Source organism: Chelonoidis abingdonii, chromosome 3 (assembly GCF_003597395.2).
Source record: "Chelonoidis abingdonii isolate Lonesome George chromosome 3, CheloAbing_2.0, whole genome shotgun sequence".
Classification (NCBI taxonomy): Eukaryota; Metazoa; Chordata; order Testudines; family Testudinidae; genus Chelonoidis; species Chelonoidis abingdonii.
The window spans coordinates 161,918,000-161,940,071 of record NC_133771.1 but is presented as its reverse complement, the minus strand read 5'-3'; the positions used below and the strand labels follow the sequence as shown (position 1 = coordinate 161,940,071).

The 22,072-nt window shown below is 43.4% G+C and overlaps 1 protein-coding gene across 1 annotated transcript in view; it reads left to right on the top strand.

The window, feature by feature from the left end:
* Positions 1-22,072, top strand: part of ALK (ALK receptor tyrosine kinase) — a 635,008-nt gene that overhangs the window by 231,616 nt on the left and 381,320 nt on the right. The window contains exon 4 of the mRNA XM_075064275.1: positions 21,838-22,039. Coding sequence (XP_074920376.1) covers positions 21,838-22,039 — 202 coding nt within the window. The remainder of the gene's footprint in view (positions 1-21,837; positions 22,040-22,072) is intronic.

The following is a 22,072-nucleotide window of genomic DNA, read 5'->3' as shown; positions in this document are numbered from 1 at the left end:
TCATAAAGCAAAGCAAATATTTAGTCCACCTTGTTCCTGCTAGTGAATCACTCTTCACCTCCTCCTATTCTCTCAACTCTTGTCTTACACTTTGAACTCTCTTCCTATCTCAGGTAGCCCAGTCACTCAGATCCCTCCTCAAAACTCATTTCTCCCCCACTCAAAAATAGGGTTCACGATAGCTTTTTTCCTGTGGGTTTCCTGGCACACTTTGTGTTGGGTGTCTACACTGTAAGCACTTCAGAACAAGAGTCTCATGTTCTATCATGGACTTCCTCTGTCATGCAGCACCACTGTATCTGAAGCACTTCCTGTATTTTGTACAGTGCAAAGCACGCAGTTGATGCTTATAAAGAATAGTCATTCCAGTCTGCTATTGCTTGTGTGTGAAATGAGAACTATGGTATTTCCTTAGAGAGCAAGGAACACAATTTTCTTGACCTGTCATGCTGGATGGTGATGAAAGACAATTACCACGTTATAGCTGTTTACTGTTTCAAACTAAGGGAAGTCATTCACTCATTTCAGAGGCTTTCCATGGTTTGTGATTAATTTGCAAAGGACTATAAAATTCAATTTTTAAGATTAGATAATGTACTACATGGAAAAAATGAACATATACACCATTGCCTTATCTTCTGAATGGTGCAGAAAGTGTTTGGTGCTGTTATTTCTTTGGTGTGTGCATGCATGAGTTGTGCTCGGGGGTCCAATCTGACAGCCCTGCAAACCAAAGTCATCTATTTGTGCACTAGACAGCAGGTACAGGATAGGAAGCAAGAGTGCATGCTTCCCTACACTGCTCTGCCATTGTGCCTCAAACCTGGTCTGGAGGTCCCACCTCTAGGACCGAGACAGTCATTCCATTTCTATAGTACATTCAGGCCTTGGTCTTTCTACTGACATTGGCAACAAGGCTTCCAGTTAGTGAAGAGAACTCTGAGGACTTATTTTAAACAATGTTCCCATGTCCCTTCAGTATATTTGGTTAAAAGCCCCTGCTGGTCTCAATACAATCTCCTGTGTATGCTTATTAAAATGACTGTAGAGTAGACGTGTGTAAAACATGCTTCTAAGCATTCATTTTGCTTGCAGTCTGGGAAATCCCAGTGTTGTAATAGTATAGGATTTCAAGAGTTGGTCCCTCTGCATTAGGGCCAGAATCTTTGGCTTGGCATTCAGGAGTGCTTGGATTTTTGCCTCAGTCAGTTTTTCAGTGGGGGTTATTAGAATCTCAGCCAGATTTCTCCATCCTCCATGGCATCTATAAAACTTTTGGTCTTGCCTCCAATTCCAAACAGAATTCTGAAGAGATGGAAACCAGCTAATAGAACATGCCTTTTATGTTCTATCAGTGCTTAGGTTGTCTCCATCTGCCACTATCCTCCTCTGCTGCCCATTCAGCTGTTTCTCTTGTAAGAATGCCAGGAATCAAGGATAACGATGTTGTTTTACTTGTGGGAATCGTATCCCTTCTAGCTGTTCAGTACCTAATGCTGCTAGAAGAGGAAGGCTGTTTCCTTTCAAGGCAAGCATTTAAAGGGAAACTGCCTGAGCAGTGGAAAGGGAATAAAGTCTATCAATTGTCCACAATGAAGGCTGCAGCAATATTTAGATGCCAGCCAATTGGGTTGACCAAATGTATGGGTCTGATAGTTCCTTCTGATCTGTGGAGATGGAAGAGGTTTGCCCATGGGGTGTTGAAATGCAGAGCCAGTTCTGCAGTGTAGCTACCAATCAGAAAAGTGTACCTCCACTTGTAGTGCATCCTTAAAGACCAAGGGTCAGCATAATACATGCTTGCTTGTATAGTTTAGGAAGTATTTATTTATTGTAAGGAAGGACAGAGACCTTGAGCTTTGCTACTAATAACCCACTATTATTTACTTAGCACTCATTCCTATCCATTAAGGATTCTGGCCTACAGTGGTCAAATTGGCCTTTCCTGTTTGAAGTAGTACTGACAACACATATAAGCAATGGAGGGCACTCAAGAGATAATAGGTGCACCTATGACTACATTGCAGCACACATGAACACTAACAGCAGTTGTAGCTAACCAGCAAGATCTGTCCTTATGCTGTTTAAAAAGGACTTATGGAGTATCTAGAAAACCTTCCAGGTGCCATAAGAAATGTTGCCCACAGGAACTGTAAAACGTGCACACTGACATGCATGGCATATGTGCCCTGATACAGACTTGGTCATAGATTCCAAGGCCAGAAGAGACAATTGTGATCATCTGGTCTGACCTCCTGTATAGCACAGGCCATAAACTTCTCCAATATAATTCCAATTGATCAACATCTTTGAGTTTTGAGCACCTTAGTGGTGACATGGTGTCAGCACTGAGTTACTACTACATAAGACCTTGCAACATTTACATTAAAAGCAAAAAAAGGGACAGAGGTTGTGGGAGACATCCTTACTGGAATCACTACAAGGAACTGCATAACAGCCCATAGCATGTGTCTGTGCAGAGTGGAGTCTATTGAGGAGCAACTGTGGTAAATCCCACAGTTAGATATCGCAAGAAATAGGAGAACTCAGTATTTATTCTTCATTGCTGTGTTATAGTTTATATCACCGCTGCCATTACTTGCTTATTTCTATGGTAGTTTATTTTTCCACTGTCAGAAGGGAGACTGTCAGGTTGATTTAGCCTCAGAAATGAGACTTTGTATAAACAAGGTTTTACCAAACATAGGATTGATAGAAATGTTGCCATGAAGTTTTTTGTCTGAAAGCCAATAAAAATAGCATCTTGTTTGGATTTAAATGTCCTCCTTGTGCCCCAAGTCTTTGTAGTCTTTTGCTAGTGCATCAGGACAGGAAAGTGAAGTGAGCTGGATAGACAAAGGAAATTCATCTTCTTCTGAATGAAATGCAAAAAGTAAAGAAACAGCATAAATGGTGTAAAAGTGAAATAGATTGTACAATTCCTATTTTGATAATCTATCATACTAGTAACAAAATTTAAAAAAAAATAAAAAGACACTGGGCAACATTTTCAAAAGCTCCTAGGTGATTTAGGAGCTTACTTATCCTTGTCATTCAGAGACACTTAAACTCCTTAGGCACTGTAAGTCAGTGGGATTTAGGTTCCTAAGTGGCCTTGCTTTTGAAAATTTTACCCAGTGTCTCTTTAAATTTCCAAGGAGTCACTCTTTACGGTTGTGTTCCTTATGTACAGGGACAGGAGTCTGCAAGTTTAATCCAGGAGAAAGGTGCTAGTCTGATGGTGAAGTTCTACATGTATCTACAGAACAAGTACAGAATAGAAGTCATAGTGCAAGCTTCACTTACTCTACCTTACCACTGCATCTTGTTCCTGTACCAACAGTGGTAATGGAGGTGGCGTGGGGCCACTAACTGAAAATAATTGTCAGATAGAAATAGCTTTCAAACTCTACCACGTACTAGCCTGGATTTGAACCAGTAGCGAAAGGCTTCATCTCCTATGTCTAAGTCACTCTGTCATCTAGTCACCTTGTTTCAGTCCTGTTATCTGCTGGTTACAATTACTGAGTTGGGGTATAGAACTAACATTTGGTAAGAGTCTGTCACAGGGGTGTCAGATGCCCAGCCTACCTATGAACAGGCTTCACTGAAGGGAATGAGCCAACCCAGGTCCACCTGGGGATAGTTTAACTGCCTGCACAGCTGGAAGGAAGGCAGTTAATTAAGGAGCTTAATAAAAGGCTCTTGAGGAGAAAGGAAGCTCCAAAGTAGAGGAGTTCCTAGGGAGCTGCCTGCACCAGGCAAAAGCTCTCTGGGCAGGGAGACCTGGAAGAGACCCTGAACAAGGAAGGGAAAGCCTGCAAAATGTTCTCCAGGCGGGGAGACTAGGAGAGACCCTGAAGAAGTAGGGGAAAGACTGCAGAGCTCTCCAGCAGGGGAGAAGCCTGAGGCCTTATAGCTGAAGGAGCTGCTGCTGGAACTTAGAGACTTTTGTTGTGGACTTTTTTCTCTGGGCTTTGAGGTAAGAGTCTTTAAACCCTTGTACAAGTGCTCCATTCAGAAGGCTTAAATAAAGAGAGAGACACCCCTGTAAAGTAGAGTGCTTGGCTTCTTGATTGGGCTGCTCAAGTGACATCACTGTTACCTACTTAAGGAGGGGGTGGAACTGAGGCAGGCACGACCAGTGCAACAACTTAGGCAAACTAGGCAGCTGCCTAGGGCGCCTAGTGGTTGAGGGCTCCTAAAAGCCTGCTCAGGTGAGGAGGTGAACTGGAGGTGAGTGGGGGGGCCCACACAGGGGAACTGCTCCCTGCCCCACATCACCTCCACTCTGCCGCCTCCTGCTGAGCACACAACCCCTGCTCTAAGTCTCCTCCAATCGGTGCCGCAAGCCTGGGAAGGGAGGAGAATTAGAGCAGTGCCAGCGTGCTCAGCGGAGGAGAGCTGGAGTGGGCTCCCTGAGCAGGGTTAACTTCCATGGAGCGGGGGGACTTCGGGGGAGGGGTAGTTGCTGTGAGGGGGGCTCCGCAGGTGGGGTTAGCTGCTGCGAGGGGGGCTCCTCGGGTGGGAGGGGCGGGTGGGCATGGTTAGCTGCCACAGGGGGGTTGGGTGCAGAGGTGGCGCAAGGTGGAAGTTTTGCCTAGGGCACAAAACTTCCTTGCCCCGGCCCTGGAGGCAGGCCACAGCAGACCCATGCTTAGGTATAAGGGGGTACTCGGGAGGTGGTGATGCCCCTTCTAAAGGGACCCTTTGACTAAGACAGCAGTTTGTGTTATCTAAAATCATTTGAGGCCAAACTTAGAATGTAAGTGAGTGAAAGATAAGCTAGCAGAATGAAGAGTCTGAACACATGAATGTATCTCCTTACGTAATTTCAGTAAGAATGGAAAGCGACTAAGGATAGTTAGAGTCAATATCTTTAAAAGAAACATAATGTCCACAGCTTTCTAGTTTTGACTCTCAGCGGTCTTTTGTACTCTGGTATGGGGAGATTTCTTGTGTGTCCTTTTTCATATTCTTTTTATAGATTTAAAGAAAGAAGTGGGGGACGGGGGCAGTGGTTGGACTGACTACAATCAATTCTACTTAATTGAATTCTAGGGAAATGTTGTCCCTGCATTCAGGGCTCTATGACCCCCAAGTTCATTATTGGAGGGAAAAAAATCACTTTGTAAAAGTGGAATTGATTTAAAGAGCATCCTAAAGGCAGGATTATAGCAGATGCAAATGAACGGCATGTCCCGTTTGGTGGGCAAACCTCCCCAAGGCTAAGTTTTAATGTTTAAGAGTGAAAGATATACAGTCTTTAATCCATAATGTTCAAAGGCCTGAACTTCTCCAGTCTTTACTCATGCAAAACCTACATTGAACCCCTGGGGGTTTGGCTGTGTCAAGAGAGCAGGATATGGTTTCACGCATTGGAAAGAGTAGTGGCCTTAGTATTTTAGTGAGGTTATTAGTTTTGCACAGAGCTCAAAAGTGTACTAGGAATTTTAAAGTGGTCCCTTCCCCAAAGATTTTATTTTCTAATTTAGTCATGATATATCCCAAATAAGGGTAACAAGCAATGATAAGATAAGTTCATGGCTCCCAGTCTGATGGGGAGGAAATATGACTTTGTATTACAGGGCAAACATTTTGATTTGTGGATCGGATTCCTCTTACTGTAAAATTCAATATTGATATGGCCAATATTGTCTCACTATGCCCTTGTACTCCCTCATCTGTCTGTGTCACCTCATCTTATACTTACATTGCAAGTTCTTTGAAACAGGGACTTTTTGTTCTGTTTGTACAGTGCCTAGCACAAAGGAGTCTTCTCCATAACGGGTTCCTACAGTATGGAAATATAAATAATAATAAGTGGATGTCTCTTCCAACCTATCCTTCATACGTGCCATTTCTGTCGGACTTTCGAATCCCAGTCCACTACATAGAGAATTAACACCTTAATTAAATAGCTAACCAACAAGAACCACATGAAACTAATCAACTCAAATGAAGTATATTGCGTGAATGAATAACCACAACATTGGAAGCCAGGTTTGTTACTAATCCTGGCTGTGCCACTGTTTTCTGCAAAACTTTGGGCGGTCACTGCACCTTTGTGTCTCAGCGTTCCCCTCTGTAAAATTGATTTGGTACGTTCTGAGGATTAATCTGACAATGATTGTATAATGTTTTGAGCATACAAAATGTTAAGTGCCTCAGTGAGTTAGACACCGAAAGGCCTTTTGAAAGTCTTGTCTTAGACTCCTGTGGCACTTTGAGGCTTTTGAAACTTTTACCTATTGAGTTCTTCTACCAACATTTGCCAATGTCTTTCTCTGCATTCTTCCCTTCACTAACACGCCATGATAACGTTATTCTTTTTGTGGTTGTCTTGGTCTAATTTTGGTTCCTTAAAGTTAAATGTTGATGGCTTAAGTGAAACTGAAAAAACTTTCCCCTTCACACCTACCCAGTATTTCATATTAAGTTCAAACAGTTTCTCAGAAAAATTAAGTTGAGAACTTGCTGTCATGGGAGATTTGATAAGTGAGGCTAGAAAACATTCAAAGGGCAAGGTCTTTCATTTCCAGCATTGGCCAAGCCCATTGTGATGATCTGTTTGCGATTATTCCTAAATTTTTAAAGCCAGAATGTACTGTTGTGATCATGTAGTCCAGGGGTGGGCAAACTATGGCCCACAGGCCGCTTCTGGACCATTAGATGTTTTTATCCAGCTCTCAAGGTTCCACGGGGGAGCAGGGTTGGGCACTTGCTCCGCCCACCAGCCCCCAACTCACAATTCCCTTGATAAGCACCATCTTCCGGCATGCAGAGCCACAATGCGCAGGTGCAACTTCACTGCATTGTTTCTAGGCTTGGAACCCTGCCTCTATGTGGCAGGCCCCCCTCCCCCATGCGGCAGCATGCCCAGTCCCCTTCCAATATCCTACAGCCCCACCCTCGAGAGCCTCAAAACCACCTGGGGTCGCACCTGTCCCAGCTAGGGTGGCTCCACCCGTGGCAGTGCCTGGTACAGTTGCCTTTGTGTCATTGCCAGCAGGGTCCCTAAGAGTTTCCAGTACAGGGGGTGCCCTGTAGACCCCCACCTTTGTCACACCCCATGAGTCCCTCCTCCCCCTACCTCGGAAACATCCTTTATAGAGGCCCCCTCCCCTACTATACCCCATAGAGTCCCCCTCCCGCACCAGGCATTCATGGCCCGCCATACAATTTCCATACCCAGATGTGGCCCTGAGGCCAAAAAGTCTGCCCACTCTTGCTCAAGTCTGACCTCCTACATACCATTGGCCATAAAACCTCACCTCGTACTTTTCGCATCAAGCCTATCTCTTTTTTTATAAAGAGATCCACTCTTGATTTTAATAATCCACCACATCCCTGCATAAATTGTTCCAGTGGTTAAATACTCTCTCTGTTAAAAAGTTGCCTTTTTTCTACTTTGAATATATCAAACAGCAACTTCCAACCACTGGATCTCGTTGTGCCTTTTTCTGCTAGTAGACATCACTTTAACCTATTGGAAATTTCTTCCCCAGGTAGATACTTGTAGACTGTGATCAACTCCTCTCTGAAATCTCTTGGATAAACTGGAGAGATTATTACATAGACACTAGATGTCTCTTTATGCTGTATAGGGTGACCAACAAACATTGACCCTGGTAAATTAAGGAAACAGACCTGGAACAAAAGCTTTGGGAAGCTTATTTATCTGCAGAAGTACGCCTCTACCTCTATATAACTCTGTCCTTGGGAGCCAAAAAAATCTTACTGCCTTATAGGGGAAACCATGTTATATTGAACTTGCTTTGATCCACCAGAGTGCGCAATGCCCCCTTCCTTCCATGAGCACTGCTTTACTGCGTTATATCCAAATTCATGTTATATAGGGTGGCTTTAAATCGAGGTAGTGGTATAGTAGTTTTCTTTAATGAACAACTCCTAGTTAAGAAGAACTATGATCCCATCTATCACGGTATGGAGAAAAACAGAAGAGGGGTGAGGATTTTTCAAATGTCCAGAAAAATTTGGATGTTTAATTTGAGAAGAGGGGGTTTGGGTCATCTCTTCTCTAAAGGTAAGCATGTCGTCTTGTAAAATTCAGATATAGATTTAGAAGTCCCCACAGTCTCAGGTATGTTTTGATCCAATGGTTTTGTTCTGCTTATTGCAAAGATTCATTTCAGAATCACTCTTTTGAACACCGCCAAACTTTGGCAGGTGACTTAGATCAGGCACAACCTATTATATCTGAAACGGGACACCCAACCCCAGTGTTGCTAACTTTTCCATGAATAACACAATTTTGGTTGGGGCTGGAGCCAGTCTCTCAACAATTGGAAAAGCTCCAACCCTTTCACAAATTTCATCCGTGCTGAGGAAAAACACTCTGGCTGCTCTTCCCGCATCCTAGGGAGGAGCAACCAACTGGAGCATCTGCCGGAAGCAGAGAGAGCTCTCCAGCAGTTTTTGGGTAGGAAAGGATGGATATGGAGCTGCCAGCTAGAGCTGAGTGAATAATTGTTTTTTCAGTTTGGTAGCCAAAACTGAAAAATTCCCTAAACATTGGGTTCATTTCAAACCCAAATTGATTTGTTCGTGTGTTTCTCTCTGAAACCAAAAAAACCTCAACAACTTTTGTTTGGAATATCAATTTGAGTTGACACACTCAGCCCCCATGAACAATGGGTCAATCTGCTCTGTGTTCCTCTCCCTCCTTGTAACATTAGGCCTGGAGAAGGGAGTGATAAACCCCCTAGAAGTGCCCTCATCAGCCCTGGGAAGGGGGAAAAAGGGACCCTGTAGCTGCTGCCCCTAGGGATGGAAGAGGGTAGTGAAGCGTGCCTGCAGTAGGGGACAGAATCACCTCACTGTACATATCTGGGGACTTGGCAATTGTAATAGAGAGAGGCATGCATGTGCGCATGCTCTGGAGGTATATAGGGCAGTTCAGAAAATAAGGAAAGGCCAAAAAAAATTTTAAACATGAATTTTAGGGTCAACCTCGTGATTTTTTGAGGGGGTCCGACTCCTGATTTTTGAACTCTTGTGGTTGACAATACTGCAGCCTGTACTTGTACAGCCAAATCCTGACACACAACAGGAGGATATGCGGATGAGTATATACTATTGATTTTTACTCCTCTCCTTCTGCACGTCTCATTCTCCAAGGGAATAACTCACAATAACTGCTTCTTGTTAGATGAGGAGGATAAGGACGTTGCTCACAGTCTGACTTGTTGCAATGCCCAGTCTGTTCCAGCAATGAGTCAGTTCAGAAACTGCGTCTCGGTTTATCGTCAGCCTCCTTAATTTTAAAGCTCTTAGCCTGCGGAGCATAATGAAATAACCATGCTCAAAGGAAAAGTGATAACAAGAGGTACAGCATTAGACTTCCTTTCTTATTCTCCCATTAATGTGCACGCAGGGACAGTGAAGCCTTTAGAACAGGGGTTCTCAAACTGGAGGTCAGGACTCGTCAGGGGGTCGCAAGCTTATTACATGGGGGTACGTGAGCTGTCAGCCTCCACCCCAAATCAGACTTTGCATTTATAATAGTGATATATATATACACACACACACACAATATGTGTGTGTTTTTAATTTATAAGGGGGGCGGGGGTCGCACTCAGAGGCTTGCTTTGTGAAAAAAGGGTCACCAGTACAAAAGATTGAGAACCACTGCTTTAGAAAGTATCCACTGCCTCTTTGTTTGTATTGACAGAACAGGCATACGATTTAGCTTTCTCTGTTGCCTCTTCTTCCCAATGCAAGATGAAGCAACCTCTCCTCATCTGTTCTCTGAAAGGCATACCTGAGAGTGACTTGCTGTTTGCCTTTGTCCATAAGAAAGGAGAAAATCCATGATAGCTGATCTGTTGTGCAAGACTGAATTATTTAATTTTTGTCAGTCACTAGGAAGGTTTAATTTCAGTGTTGAATTTTAAGTTTTTAATTAACTAACTACTTTTTTCAGTTCAGTGCTTCTCAGCTGGGAACAAACTCACTACTGAATTATTTAGGAATTGGGCCTGTGATACAGCATGGCCAGAGGGCAGCATGAGAGTGTTAGCAGGGGGCCTTATTCCCTGCCAAGGGAGGAAGGTTTGCTTTAGATGAACTAGAGCACCTGACTTCAGTCATGTGATAAAAACCCCTGCTTCACCCAGACAGGGTGGGAGTTGTAGGAGGAAGGTTTGATTGGAGTAGAGTGCAGGTTGCAGAAGTTGGAGAAGAGAAGAATTTGATAAGAGAGAAATAGAAAGTTTGGAGGAGTGCTGCGGTGGACTGTGAAGTCCAGAAGAAACCCTAGGTAAGGGGCACCAGGCGTGTGTAGAAGGGAGGCAAGAAGCCCTTCACAAGCTGAAGGGTAGGAGAGGGAAGTAACCCAGGGGAAGGAACCGCTAAGTCAAGTGGTTCACCACAACCCCAGGGCCCCTGGGTTGGGACCTGGAGTAGAGGGCGGGCCCAGGTCCCTCCCTCTCCACTCCCCTCCTCCAAGGACACTAGTGGAGTAATTAAGAATTGGTTCAGAGGCAAGCAATAGCGCCCTGAACCTACCCCAGAGAAGAGAAAGCACAAGACCCAGCAGAACAGTACTGGCAATTTGCCACAGGCCACAACAGCATCTGGTTCTAGTTCCCATTACTGAAGGCAATATCTGGAAATTTAAATTTTCCCCTTTTCTTTTTCTCTGCTATAGAAATCTTAGTCTCAAAGTCAGTTTTTCAGATTGTAAGCTCTTTGGGCCCCACAGGGACCCCCATGAGAGTTTTTCGGGGCCCCTGGAGTGGGGTCCTTCACTCGCTCCAGGGGCCCCAGAAAACTCTTGCGGGGCCCGGGCCCCCGGAGCTTCTTCTGCAGCAATTCAGCAGTGGGGGCGGGGGGCCCTTCCGCCCTGGGACCTGCTGCCGAAGACCCCAGGCCCCCTGAATCCTCTGGGTGGCCCTGGGTGACATCAGGCCTCATTGACTTCATTAGGTTCAGGATTTCACCCTGTTACTGAAAGAATAGGAATAGCTCTGCTCAGGGGTTTGTAATAATTCATAGCAAGATTTCATCATGTCTCTTAGGCCATAATGCAGCAAAACATGTAGGCACATACATATCTTTTAGTAGGTGAGTTCCACTGATGTTGGTGGGGATATTCACATACTTATAGTTAAGCACATTTCAGTGGTTTGCTTTAGTGAGTGAAATATCCCCCAGCTAACCTTAGACAATCAAGAAATACAGAGATCCATATCGACATCTTTTCTCAATGCTGCAACCTGGATGACTTTTTTGCCTCCACCTCTTCCATCATCTGTTGCCTGCTCCTATGTCCCTGCTTTTCAAAGCTGTTGTTTTATGGAGCTCCATTCATGTCTTGACACTTTTTTTTTTTTTTTTTTTTTCTGTACAGCCCCCAACTAACATTGACGGTTAAGTTTTTGAGGCTCTAATTTAATCTGGTGCAGTATTGAACTAATATGCAAAAGGTAATAAAATCCTTTTAGTAGTAAGATGGAGTTTATGCTCAGAATAAAACTATCAATTTTGCAAAGGGTTATAAAACTATTGCTTTATAACGGTGATCAGATTAAGTTAGTCTGTCTTTGTTTTGAGCTTTGCTTTTCCAGACGATAAGTTAAACTAACAAAACTATGGCGTCTGGTAATTAGAGAGGAAATCTCTCTGAATTGCTATTTCTGACACTTTAATTTAGCTTGAGTCTAAAGAAACTCACTGGGTGTATATATAATTTGGCTTTGGTGTATCGTTTTAGTTATTTTCTTCAAGGAACGCAATCTGCCCACTTCATTATAAATTCTCATGCTTACCATTGTTTTTTATTTTTGCCCTTGAGCTCACTGGCCTGTTTAGTGGCTATCACTATATGGTAATAGACTCATAGACTTTAAGGTCACAAGGGACCATTGTGATCATCTAGTCTGACCTCCTGCACGCTGCTGGCCACAGAAACTCGCCCACTCACTCCTGTAACAGATTCATAACTCCTGGCTGCGTTAGTGTATTCCTCAATCTTTATTTAAAGACCTCAAATAACAGAATCCACCATTTACTCTAGTTTAAACCTGCAAGTAACCTATGCCCCATGCTGTAGAGGAAGGCAAAAAAACAGGGTCTCTGCTATTCCTTCCCAACCCCAAATATGGTGATCGTTTGGACCCTGAGCATTTTGGCAAGACCCAACAATTAGACAACTAGGAAAGAATTCTCTGTACTTACTCAGTCTTCCCCATTTAGTATCCTATCACTGGTGGTTGGGGTTGTTTGCAACTAGCAGTCACAGATTGGCTACATGCCATTATAGGCAGTCTCATCATACCTTCCCCTCCATAAACTTATCAAGCTCAGTCTTGAAACCAGTTAGGTTTTTTGCCCCCACTGCTCCCCTTGGAAGGCCGTTCCAGCTCTTCAGTTCTCTGGATAAAAACTTTCACCTGATTTTGAGCCTAAACTTGTTGATGGTGTTTATATCCATATGTTCTTGTGTCCACATTGATGCTTAACTTAAATAACTTCTCTCCCTCGCTGTTGTTTGTTCCTCTGATGTAGTTATAGAGAGCAATCTTATCTCCCCTCTGCCTTCTTTAGCTTAAGCTAAACAAGTCAAGCTCCTTGAGTCTCCCTTCATAAAGTATGTTCTCCATTCCTCTGATCATCCAAGTAGCTCTTCTCCACACCTCTTCCAGTTTGAATTCATCTTTCTTAACCATAGGATGCCAGAATTGCACACAATATTCCAGATAAGGTCTCACCAGTCCCTTGCATAATGACACTAATACTTCCCTACTTTTACTTGAAATACCTTGCCTGATGCATCCTAGGATTGCATTAGCCTCTTTCACAGCCACATCACATTGGCAGCTCATAGTCCTCCTGTGATGAACTAATACACCCAAGTCTTTCTCCTCTAGGGTGACCAGATGTCCTGATTTTTATAGGAACAGTCCCAATATTTGGGGCTTTTTCTTATATAGGCACCTATTATCCTCAACCCCTTTTCCAATTTTTCACACTTGCTACCTGGTCACCCTATTCTCCTCCCCTGTCTCTTCCAACTAAGTCCCCATCTTTTATAGCAAAAACTTGTTGTTAGTCCCCTAAGTACATAACTAAAATGCAAATTTAGTATAATACCGTTCATCCTGAAGAGCTTTCAAACAACATGAGATATTGACTTCAGTGAAGTCATATCCGTTTACAGCAGCTGAGGATCTGGCCCCATAGGTACATTGTAAGGAGACCTAACATCCCCTGTGTTAATGCTTCCCATTATAACCCCCTTGTTTTCCACTAAAAAAAGGAACAGGAGTACTTGTGGCACCTTAGAGACTAACACATTTATTTGAGCATAAGGTTTTGTGGGCTATAGCCCATGAAAGCTTATGCTCAAATTTGTTAGTCTCTAAGGTGCCACAAGTACTCCTGTTCTTCTTGCGGATACAGACTAACATGGCTGCTACTCTGAAACTTGTTTTCCACTGTAACTTTTTCTGTTTGGGCTGAAATCTCCATGCTTGGTGTCTGCTTCAGAGAGGTCCCTCAAAGAAGATATGGATATATTTCCCTTGTTTATGGACACGAGATCATTCACCAGAGCAACCAGTATGCTTCTACTGTATCCTGGTTTGAAGACTGACTGGAGGAATCTGGGATACAAGCAACTGAGAGGAGGAATTGATGACTGGTTTTTGTTAGTTTCTCAATTAGCTTGCTTTAAAAAAGGTTAGAGTCTAGGTGGCAGCTGGCAAAGTGTGTAGTGATGGTTACTTTAGTTCACCCACAGCGCCTGTTTTACAATGGATGATGATTCTCCTCATCAAGGGTGGTGCTGACAATTAGAAGGGATACTAAATGCTCTCTACATTCTTCTACCAGCCAGAAAGGGCAGGGGTCAGAGTTGCAGAAGGTGGTTCTGTTGTCAATGCTTCCATCTACATGTGCATGTGTTGGACAGAAGATGCCTTTCTAACTTCCAACCTTGTAGATGTCTTCTGTTCATCCTGTGCACATTTGATACAAAAATCACCAAGAGGGAGCTCTGCTATGCCCTTTGGAAAAAGTTTCTTTTCCAAGTAAGATTGCACTTTAAATGGGGTGGGATTAATGTCTCTAGCACAAATAAAGTTGTCTGTAACCTCGCTTCATTGATGTAGCCTCTCTGAGTGGCAAAGATGAAGTATTGCGAAATACTCAAAGGTTAGCATGGGGTCAAGGTAAATTTTGGTTGTACAATGAGCAATACGCCTTCAAAATAATGGACATCTGAGACAGGTTTCAGAATATGTTTCAGCTGCGACACAGAAATTAGACATTTCACATAATGAGCAAAAAAGGCAAATTTTTGTTTGGAGCTCTGAGTGAGTCTGCTCTGCTCTTCTGAGCTTGTGCACTCTTCACGCTTCATGGATAAAAATGAATTTAGTGCTCATTATAGATTCCCAGTGCCCAGCCCTGGAGTATTCATTTTCTCTCTCTCTCGCATATTTACAGATTCAACCAAAAAAATCTCATGGTGCATGCTTCTCTACCAATGTGCCTCAATCCTATTCTGAAGGGACCAGTTTTGAGAAATGAATTCACACTCCTTGCACAATCACTCACTGGTATCTCTAAAGGAAGAGTGTAATTTCTGTCCAGTAGATTAGGTCTTTTTCACCAGTTCAGTTTACACAGGCCATCAAACAGCTGCCAGGTGGTAACAATTTTGGTCTGCATCTTCTAATGCATTCTTATCTGATGGGTGTAAGTCTTTTCATTTCTAAGCTCCTGGGGATAAGTACTGTGGTTTATACAACATTTATGTCTTGTATTGCCTGAACACTGGCAGTGATGATTCTTAACAAGTAAATATTATACCTTCAGTCCCAAATAATCCCAGCTGAATTTGAACTAGTGAAGGCAACAGTATGCCATTAGTAATCCCTTGAGCCATCATTCCCTTCTCACAGTATGAATTTTAAAATGCTGGAAACAAATCTCCAACCATTAGGCAGTAATTCTTAGTGCAAGATTTATTCATCTATTGAATGTTGCAATCATTAGGGTGCTCTAAATACACTTCAATGTCAGTTGCAATAATTCTCTTGTGCTTATTCTTAAATATCTTTTCTGTACAAGGTGTGGAGTGACAGACAATTAATACAGACACTGTAAAAGGAAATAACCAACAAAGATGTAGAAACCAATTATGAGTTGACTGCAAATATTATAAAGGTGGAGAAATAGTGCAGATACAAATCAGAAGCCTGAGCAAATTGATATTTAGGACTTTCCCATAGTGCATCTCGAGGAGATGGACATGCTGGGGATAAGGGGAAGTTTAGGAGCTGGCATTACAAATGTGGACCCCTCACTATTTAAAACAAAGAAACCCAGCTGAGTAATGTTTCTAGCATATAATCACTCTAACTCAAATTGCACTGTTTCAGCAGGGTGTGTGTGATTGTAGGATATAGTCTGTGAAGCAATTTGAATCTCTCTGGATAAAAGGCACGATTACGTTATAAAATATTGTAATGAAAGTGTGTGAGATGCCTACTATTGCCCTCTGGTGGATAGAATTAGAATGGCTCAACCAAGTCTACTACTGCCCTCTGCTGGATAGAATTAGAATGGCTCAACTAAGTGCCATAACCCTTAAGCTGCACGATCTAGAGCAGATTTTCTGTTAGCTCGAGTGGTAGTGGCTCATTTTCTTGGTGCAGGAGACTTTCTGTCCCACTGCCCCCATGTAGTTCTGGGTGATCCTAGTGACAGAGCAGCATAGTGAGAGTCATGCAGAGCTAAGTGGCCCTGGCTTTGAGACACTGTATGGGTTATATTTATTTAGGGGATTACATCTATTCAATCCCAGCACTCAGTTGGCATGATAATTAGTATCCACTCTAGTTTATGTGGTGATAGCAGGCTTCTTCAATGTCTCACTAGTGAGTATACCCTATCCTAAGATGAAGCATTAGTGTTTTAATTAGCTTCACCAGTTGCAAACTCTTCACCTCACCCCTGAGTATTAAATATGGGTTACTGCAGTATACCAGTGCTTTATTACTTTTTTTAAAATCCTACAAATGGTAGAATGATATTGACTACTTGTTCTATGAAGGGCTCTTTCATCTCAGTTTATATTCCCTAGGTGCCGAACCAACAGTAGAAGTTTGTTTGAAGCTGCAGTGCTCTTTCATAGTTATTCACCATGCAAGATTCCCGAGAGCCTCATTAGAGCTGTAAGCTACTAAAGGAAAATAGCAGTCCAAGAAAATTATGATGAAACCTTACAACCCTAAAGACCTACAAGATGATCTGAGATACAGTTTGCCACATGGACTTCCTCTTGCTGGAGGAATACTGAAAACTGATAAACAGATTAGGACTCAGTTTTCCTGGGAACCCACCACGTGGAAAACAGTATTTCCCTCTCATTCCAAATGAATAGGCAAACATCATGGCTATATAATGGCTCCTTGAAAAGTTACAATCCATAACCTAATAAGAATTTTAGACACATTCCTAACGATTTACTGAATTTACCTGGAATCATACAGGTCTGAAGTTTTGGATCCATCCTTAATGTGTATGAATGGGGCTTTCAAAAGGATCTGCATAATGTTAAAATTGTGCAGTATAAGGGCTGGTATATGCTACAGAGTTAAGTTGACTTGACTGCATTGCTTAGTACTGTGAAAAATTTCACTGTCTGTGTGATTGTAATTAAGTTGACCTAAGCCCAGTGTAGACTCTGCTAGGTCTATGGAAAAATTCTTTAGTTGACCTAGCTACTACCTCAGAACTGGACGTACTAAAGTGATGGAAGAACCTTTTTCATAGTAGTAAGTGTCTGTGCTACTTTTGTGTTTCTAGTGTAGACATACCCTTAGTAAGGGGTAGACTTAAATGGCTAGATGTATTATGGAAAGATGTCTTCCTCTGAGACATCGGGTATTAGTCATAGCTTTGTTTTGTTCTGAAATGGAGAAATCTTATGTACAGTCTTATATCAGGGATCTTTAAAATCTACAGCGGGATACACATTTTGCTTCCAGAATCTGCTGTGTGTGTTCACAGCAAATCACTTCTCACCATCTGGAAATTCTAGAAGTACCACAGCCAAACAGAATTCTGAGAGTGCTTTCCTGAGTGTTTATGGAGTAGAATAGCGGTAAGTGCAGCAGATAGTGATGTTTCCCTTGAGGGAATTGTGCTTTCAGAAACCAAGGTATGTTTACATCCTCTAAAAATGGTACATTACAGCTCCTGTGCTCTGTTTGTTGGGTAGCCTCCACAAAAGCACATTAAGAGGCTTTCCCTAGTGTGTTTATGTTCTGGTCACAAGAGCACTGATCTGGGGAGGATGGGGAAGTCCTTCAGCATGACTGTCTACCCCCTCACTTTGGAACAGTACAGCATAGGAACATTCAGTGCGACTGCCGCATAGCACCGTCTGGACTGCTGCATCGGTAGGGCTCTGTAACCTTCATGTGGACAGAACTGCACACTTCAGTTCATAGGTAGAATTGAACTAGGTGAAACAATAAGCAAGCGCTTTGGGCTATTATTAACAGGGTTTTCTCCGCCAAAGGAAGGAGAGTAGTGACTGCCTAACACTTACTGGTTGCTCTGAGGTAGATAACTTTTCCTATTTGAGAGTCTCATTGACATTCTAAGTCTAGCCTTGAGCCTGGGCATGAGTGATGCTTGCTTGGAAGCACTTTTCCTATACCTACTATAAGTGAAGGAACCAAAACTGCCTTCTAATTTGTGATAGCTTTAAAATCCTACTCCCCATCACAAGGCAATAAGATGTCAGATTCAGGGGGCCATTTGCTCAAGTTATCAGCAATTATTGCAGGGTTTAGTGTCTTTCTGCCACGAGTAAAAACCTCTGCTCTCTTTCATGTCACTGTGATCCCAGTGTTCTTGTTGGGGTGGAAAAATAAAGCTGAGATTTAATGCTGTAATTCTTGTTGTTCTCAACCACAGAGAGATGGGAAAGCACAAGGGTGATAGATACAGTTACCATCTCTTTACTGATCAGCCAAATAAACTAACTCCCTTAAACTTTAGGAAATGTATTTGGTCAAGGTAGTTAGGAGACTTGCACCTCCTTATCTGACACTAAGGCCTGGTCTACACTACGCGTTTAAACCGATTTTAGCAGCGTTAAACCAATTTAACGCTGTACCCGTCCACACTACGAGGCCCTTTATATCGATATAATGGGCTCTTTAAATCGGTTTCTGTACTCCTCCCCAACGAGAGGATAGGCATTAAAATCGGTATTACCATCGGGATTCAGGGTTAGTGTGGCGCAAATCGAGCGCGTATGGCCTCTGGGCGGCTTACCACCTGTACCGCTGTACCGTCTCTGGCAGCAATCGAACTTGATGCGCGGCCAGGAAACAGAAAGGAGAGCCCGATGAAATTTAGATTTCAGAATTCCTGTTTGCCCAGCGTGGAGCTCGGATCAGCACCGGTTGGCGAATGCAAGTCCACAATCAAAAGAGCTCCAGCATGGGACCGTACAGACGATACTGGATCTGATCGCTATAGGGAAACAAATGTGTCTAATCAAACGCTCCGTTACGACCCGAAATGCCAAAATATGTTACAAAAATCTCCGTACACAGGCTGCCGTGACAAGCGTAAACGGAAGCCAGAGACTCAAGGAGCTCGTGGAGGCAGGGGGTACTGAGGACCTCCAGCTATCCACAAGTCACAGCAGTCTCGAAAAGTATTTGCAGTTCTGGCTGAGCGCCAATGCCATGTAGGATTCAAACCCATTGTCCGGGTGTTCAGGGATAGGCCTCCCAGATTTTACCCCACCACCACCGCTGAAGAAAAGGGAAAGAAATCGTTTCTTGGACTTCTTCAATGTCACCCTATGGCTACTGATGCTGCTGGTAACGCGCTGCTGCAGCAGTGCAAGCTACAATTCGCGTCCTTCCCCTCCAGGTGCAGATGGTGCAGTAGGACTGGCTAAACGCCTTATCAGCCACATGAGATGCTTTCAATGTTGATAACTGCGTCAATCCTCGGCTTGGCTGAGGTGAGCGCCGGCGGGGGCGCCTGGGTAAAATAGGAATGATTCCTGTCACCCCAGAGATGGGACAAGAACGCTTGTAACTATCTCGTCAAGCAGACTGGGGGCTGAACTTCAATAGCCCCCTCCCTGCTCTCCGCATGTGTGAAACAGAAAAGATTCGTACTCCTGGACTATCATAGCTGACGTGGATCTGGTCCTGCTCTCCCCCCATTTACTTCATGGTCCGCCTGATGTCATTAAGCCCGGAGGCTGCCTCCCCTCCATTTATCTCACTAACAACTCGTTCTTTTCCGTGCATTCTTTAACTTCGACAACAATGGGGTGGAGGGACACTGCAACCGGTAGCCCCAGAAGGTTGGGGAAGAGAGAGATGGTCTGGGTTGTTGCAGGGGCACCCACCGATATGGCAATGTAGCTCATCATTTCTGCAGGATCTGACACGGGAGTGTGTGCTCTCTGGTTTCTCTGATACTGGTTCTCTATACACTTTGCCCCATATTCTAGGCCAGGACTGACTCTATGGTTGAGAACCATAAGGAGGGATTTGACTTGGGCGGTCTTCCCGTGTTGCTTTGCACCCCTGGCCGATCTCAGCCGGGCACCTATAGCAGCAGACATCCAGAGCACAGATACCGTCAGTCTCATTGCCAATTTACCCAGCAGCAGATGGTATAGGAACGACTGGTAACCGTCTCTGCTATTCATGCAAAAAGCCAAATGAATGCTGCTGTCGTGCCTGGCGTATGCCTTTGTCGTGCATCAGTACAATATGTGACTGTAAAAAATAATAAATCACAAATAAAGGCTGAAGGGGCTCCATGGTGCGATGCTAGGCATCTGCAGGGCATGCCAAGGACAAAGGGCACAAATGATTGTCGCCATTGCTTCTCCCCGAGGAAGGATGACTGATAACATTTACCAGAACCACCTGCGACAGGATGATTTTGCCCTTATTCGCCACTGGGCTCAACCCGAATTCTAAGGCAGGCGGGGCGACTGCGGGAACTATGGAATAGCTACCCACAGTGCAACGCTCCGGAAATCGACGCTAGCCTCGGACCATGGACGCACACTGCCGAATTAATGTGCTTAGTGTGGCCGCATGCACTCGACTTTATACAATCTGTTTTACAAGACCGGTTTATGTAAAATTGAAATAATCTCGTAGTGTAGACGTAGCCTAAAGGAACTAATAATAATTCGTGGATTCACTCGTTCTCTCTACTTGGCGCCCATGGAATCTTCTGTCATGAAGGGACTATTTCTGACATTGTACTGCCCAATCCTGCTTTCAGGACAAATATTTGCTAGCTAAAACTGATGTCAAGTATATGCTAGCTAACATGCCTCTGGAGACAGTTTTTTTTTGTCTGGTTGTCAGAGCAATAAACTGGGAGTCAGGACACCTGGGTTCTATTCCCAACTCTTCCACTGATGTACAATGTGTCCTTAGGCAAGTTGTTCAGTTGAAAATTTTCAGAAGTGCCAACTGATATTAGGTGCCTAACTTGAGATATTTAGGATCTGATTTTCAGACGTACTTCCCTTTATTATGGGTGGTTAGCATTTGGAAAATCATGCCCTTGTCTTACACTGGGCATCTGAGAAAGCGAATCACCTAACATTAGTGAGCACTTTTGAAAGGACTTCAGCCTCTTTGTGCGTCAGTTTCTTCCATCTGTTAAATGGGAATACAGAACTTGTAGAGTTATTCTGACCATTAATGCCTACTTTAGAAAGCTTTTTTGATGTCTGTGGTTTAAAGCCTCATGGGAATGCAAAGCAGAGGCAATGTGGGGGGCAGGGGGAGACGTGAGGTCATGTGCCCCCCTATTTACTGCTTGGCTTGTATTGAGTTTGCTCACATGGACTGAGCATGCTCAGTCCCATCTGCTGAAGCCACTGCCCTTACTCTGCCCCACCACTGTCAGGAGGTACGGGTCATCTCTAGTGCAAAGGAGTATTGCCATGTTCTCTCACAGGGGTAATGAGTGCATATGGTAAACCAGAAAATGTTCTGTACCAAAGACTGGCTCCCTTTTCTATCTGATTAGTGCTTGTTCTATGGAATATTTGGTAAATTGGTATCTGCCAAAAGAGGGTAATTTTGCTTATTCAAGGTGAGCTTTAATCTGCGGAGAGTTCATTAGCTCTGAACCCCTGGATAAATCTGAGATGTTATTGAAATAGGATTAAACAAAGGTAGTCAATGTACCAGATCATAATCAAACCTTTCATGTGGATTAAGTGCATATAAAATTAATATGTCAGAATAAATGGCTGAGGCAATAAAAATATCAAGCATTTATCCTGACACAAATAGCTTTGAATATACTTTATGGTTTATATGAGAGCACAGCTGATGAATTTGTGCTTTCTATTTATACAGGAAACATAATCACTGTAAGCTTTGTTTAGGGTGTGAATACAAATGGGGCCACTGACAGAGCTCTGATATAACCCAACCTGTCAAGCTGGGACCCTGTTCCAGAGAGATCAGAGCCATGAACTTTGGATCTAAATCACACATGAGACGTTCTGAAGGGATGAAGTCCTCAAGCGAATCTCTCTATTAGGAAAACTCCTCAAATGTTTTATAAATCCTAATCTACTTCAGTCACCTGTAGATGTAGCGTTTTCCCTGCAAAATTATCTATGGCATTGTCCACTCTGCATACATTTTGAATGTCAAATCATTGCTTCAATTCAGTACAGATTGTCAGTCCACAGCATTTTACAAACTGCTTCCTCTATCTGAGGGTCTGAAAAGCACTCTTTGTTTTAAAAAGACCCTTGTTCCCTTTTTTTCTTTGTAGGTTCATTCCTGTTCCTCAATACATCAGAAAGCATGAGCCCCATCATCTTGAGTCCCTGGCTGAGGAGCAGTAGTGAGCAATGCACTATTCAGGTGTCTGTGTACAGGCATCTCCAACAAAGCGGGGACTATATTGCTCAGCTTCTACCTGCTGACGAAAGTAGCAGTGAAATCCTGTTGGTCCCAAGTCAAGAGAAACATGGGTGAGTCCCCTTTCCAAACCAGAATATTGCTTT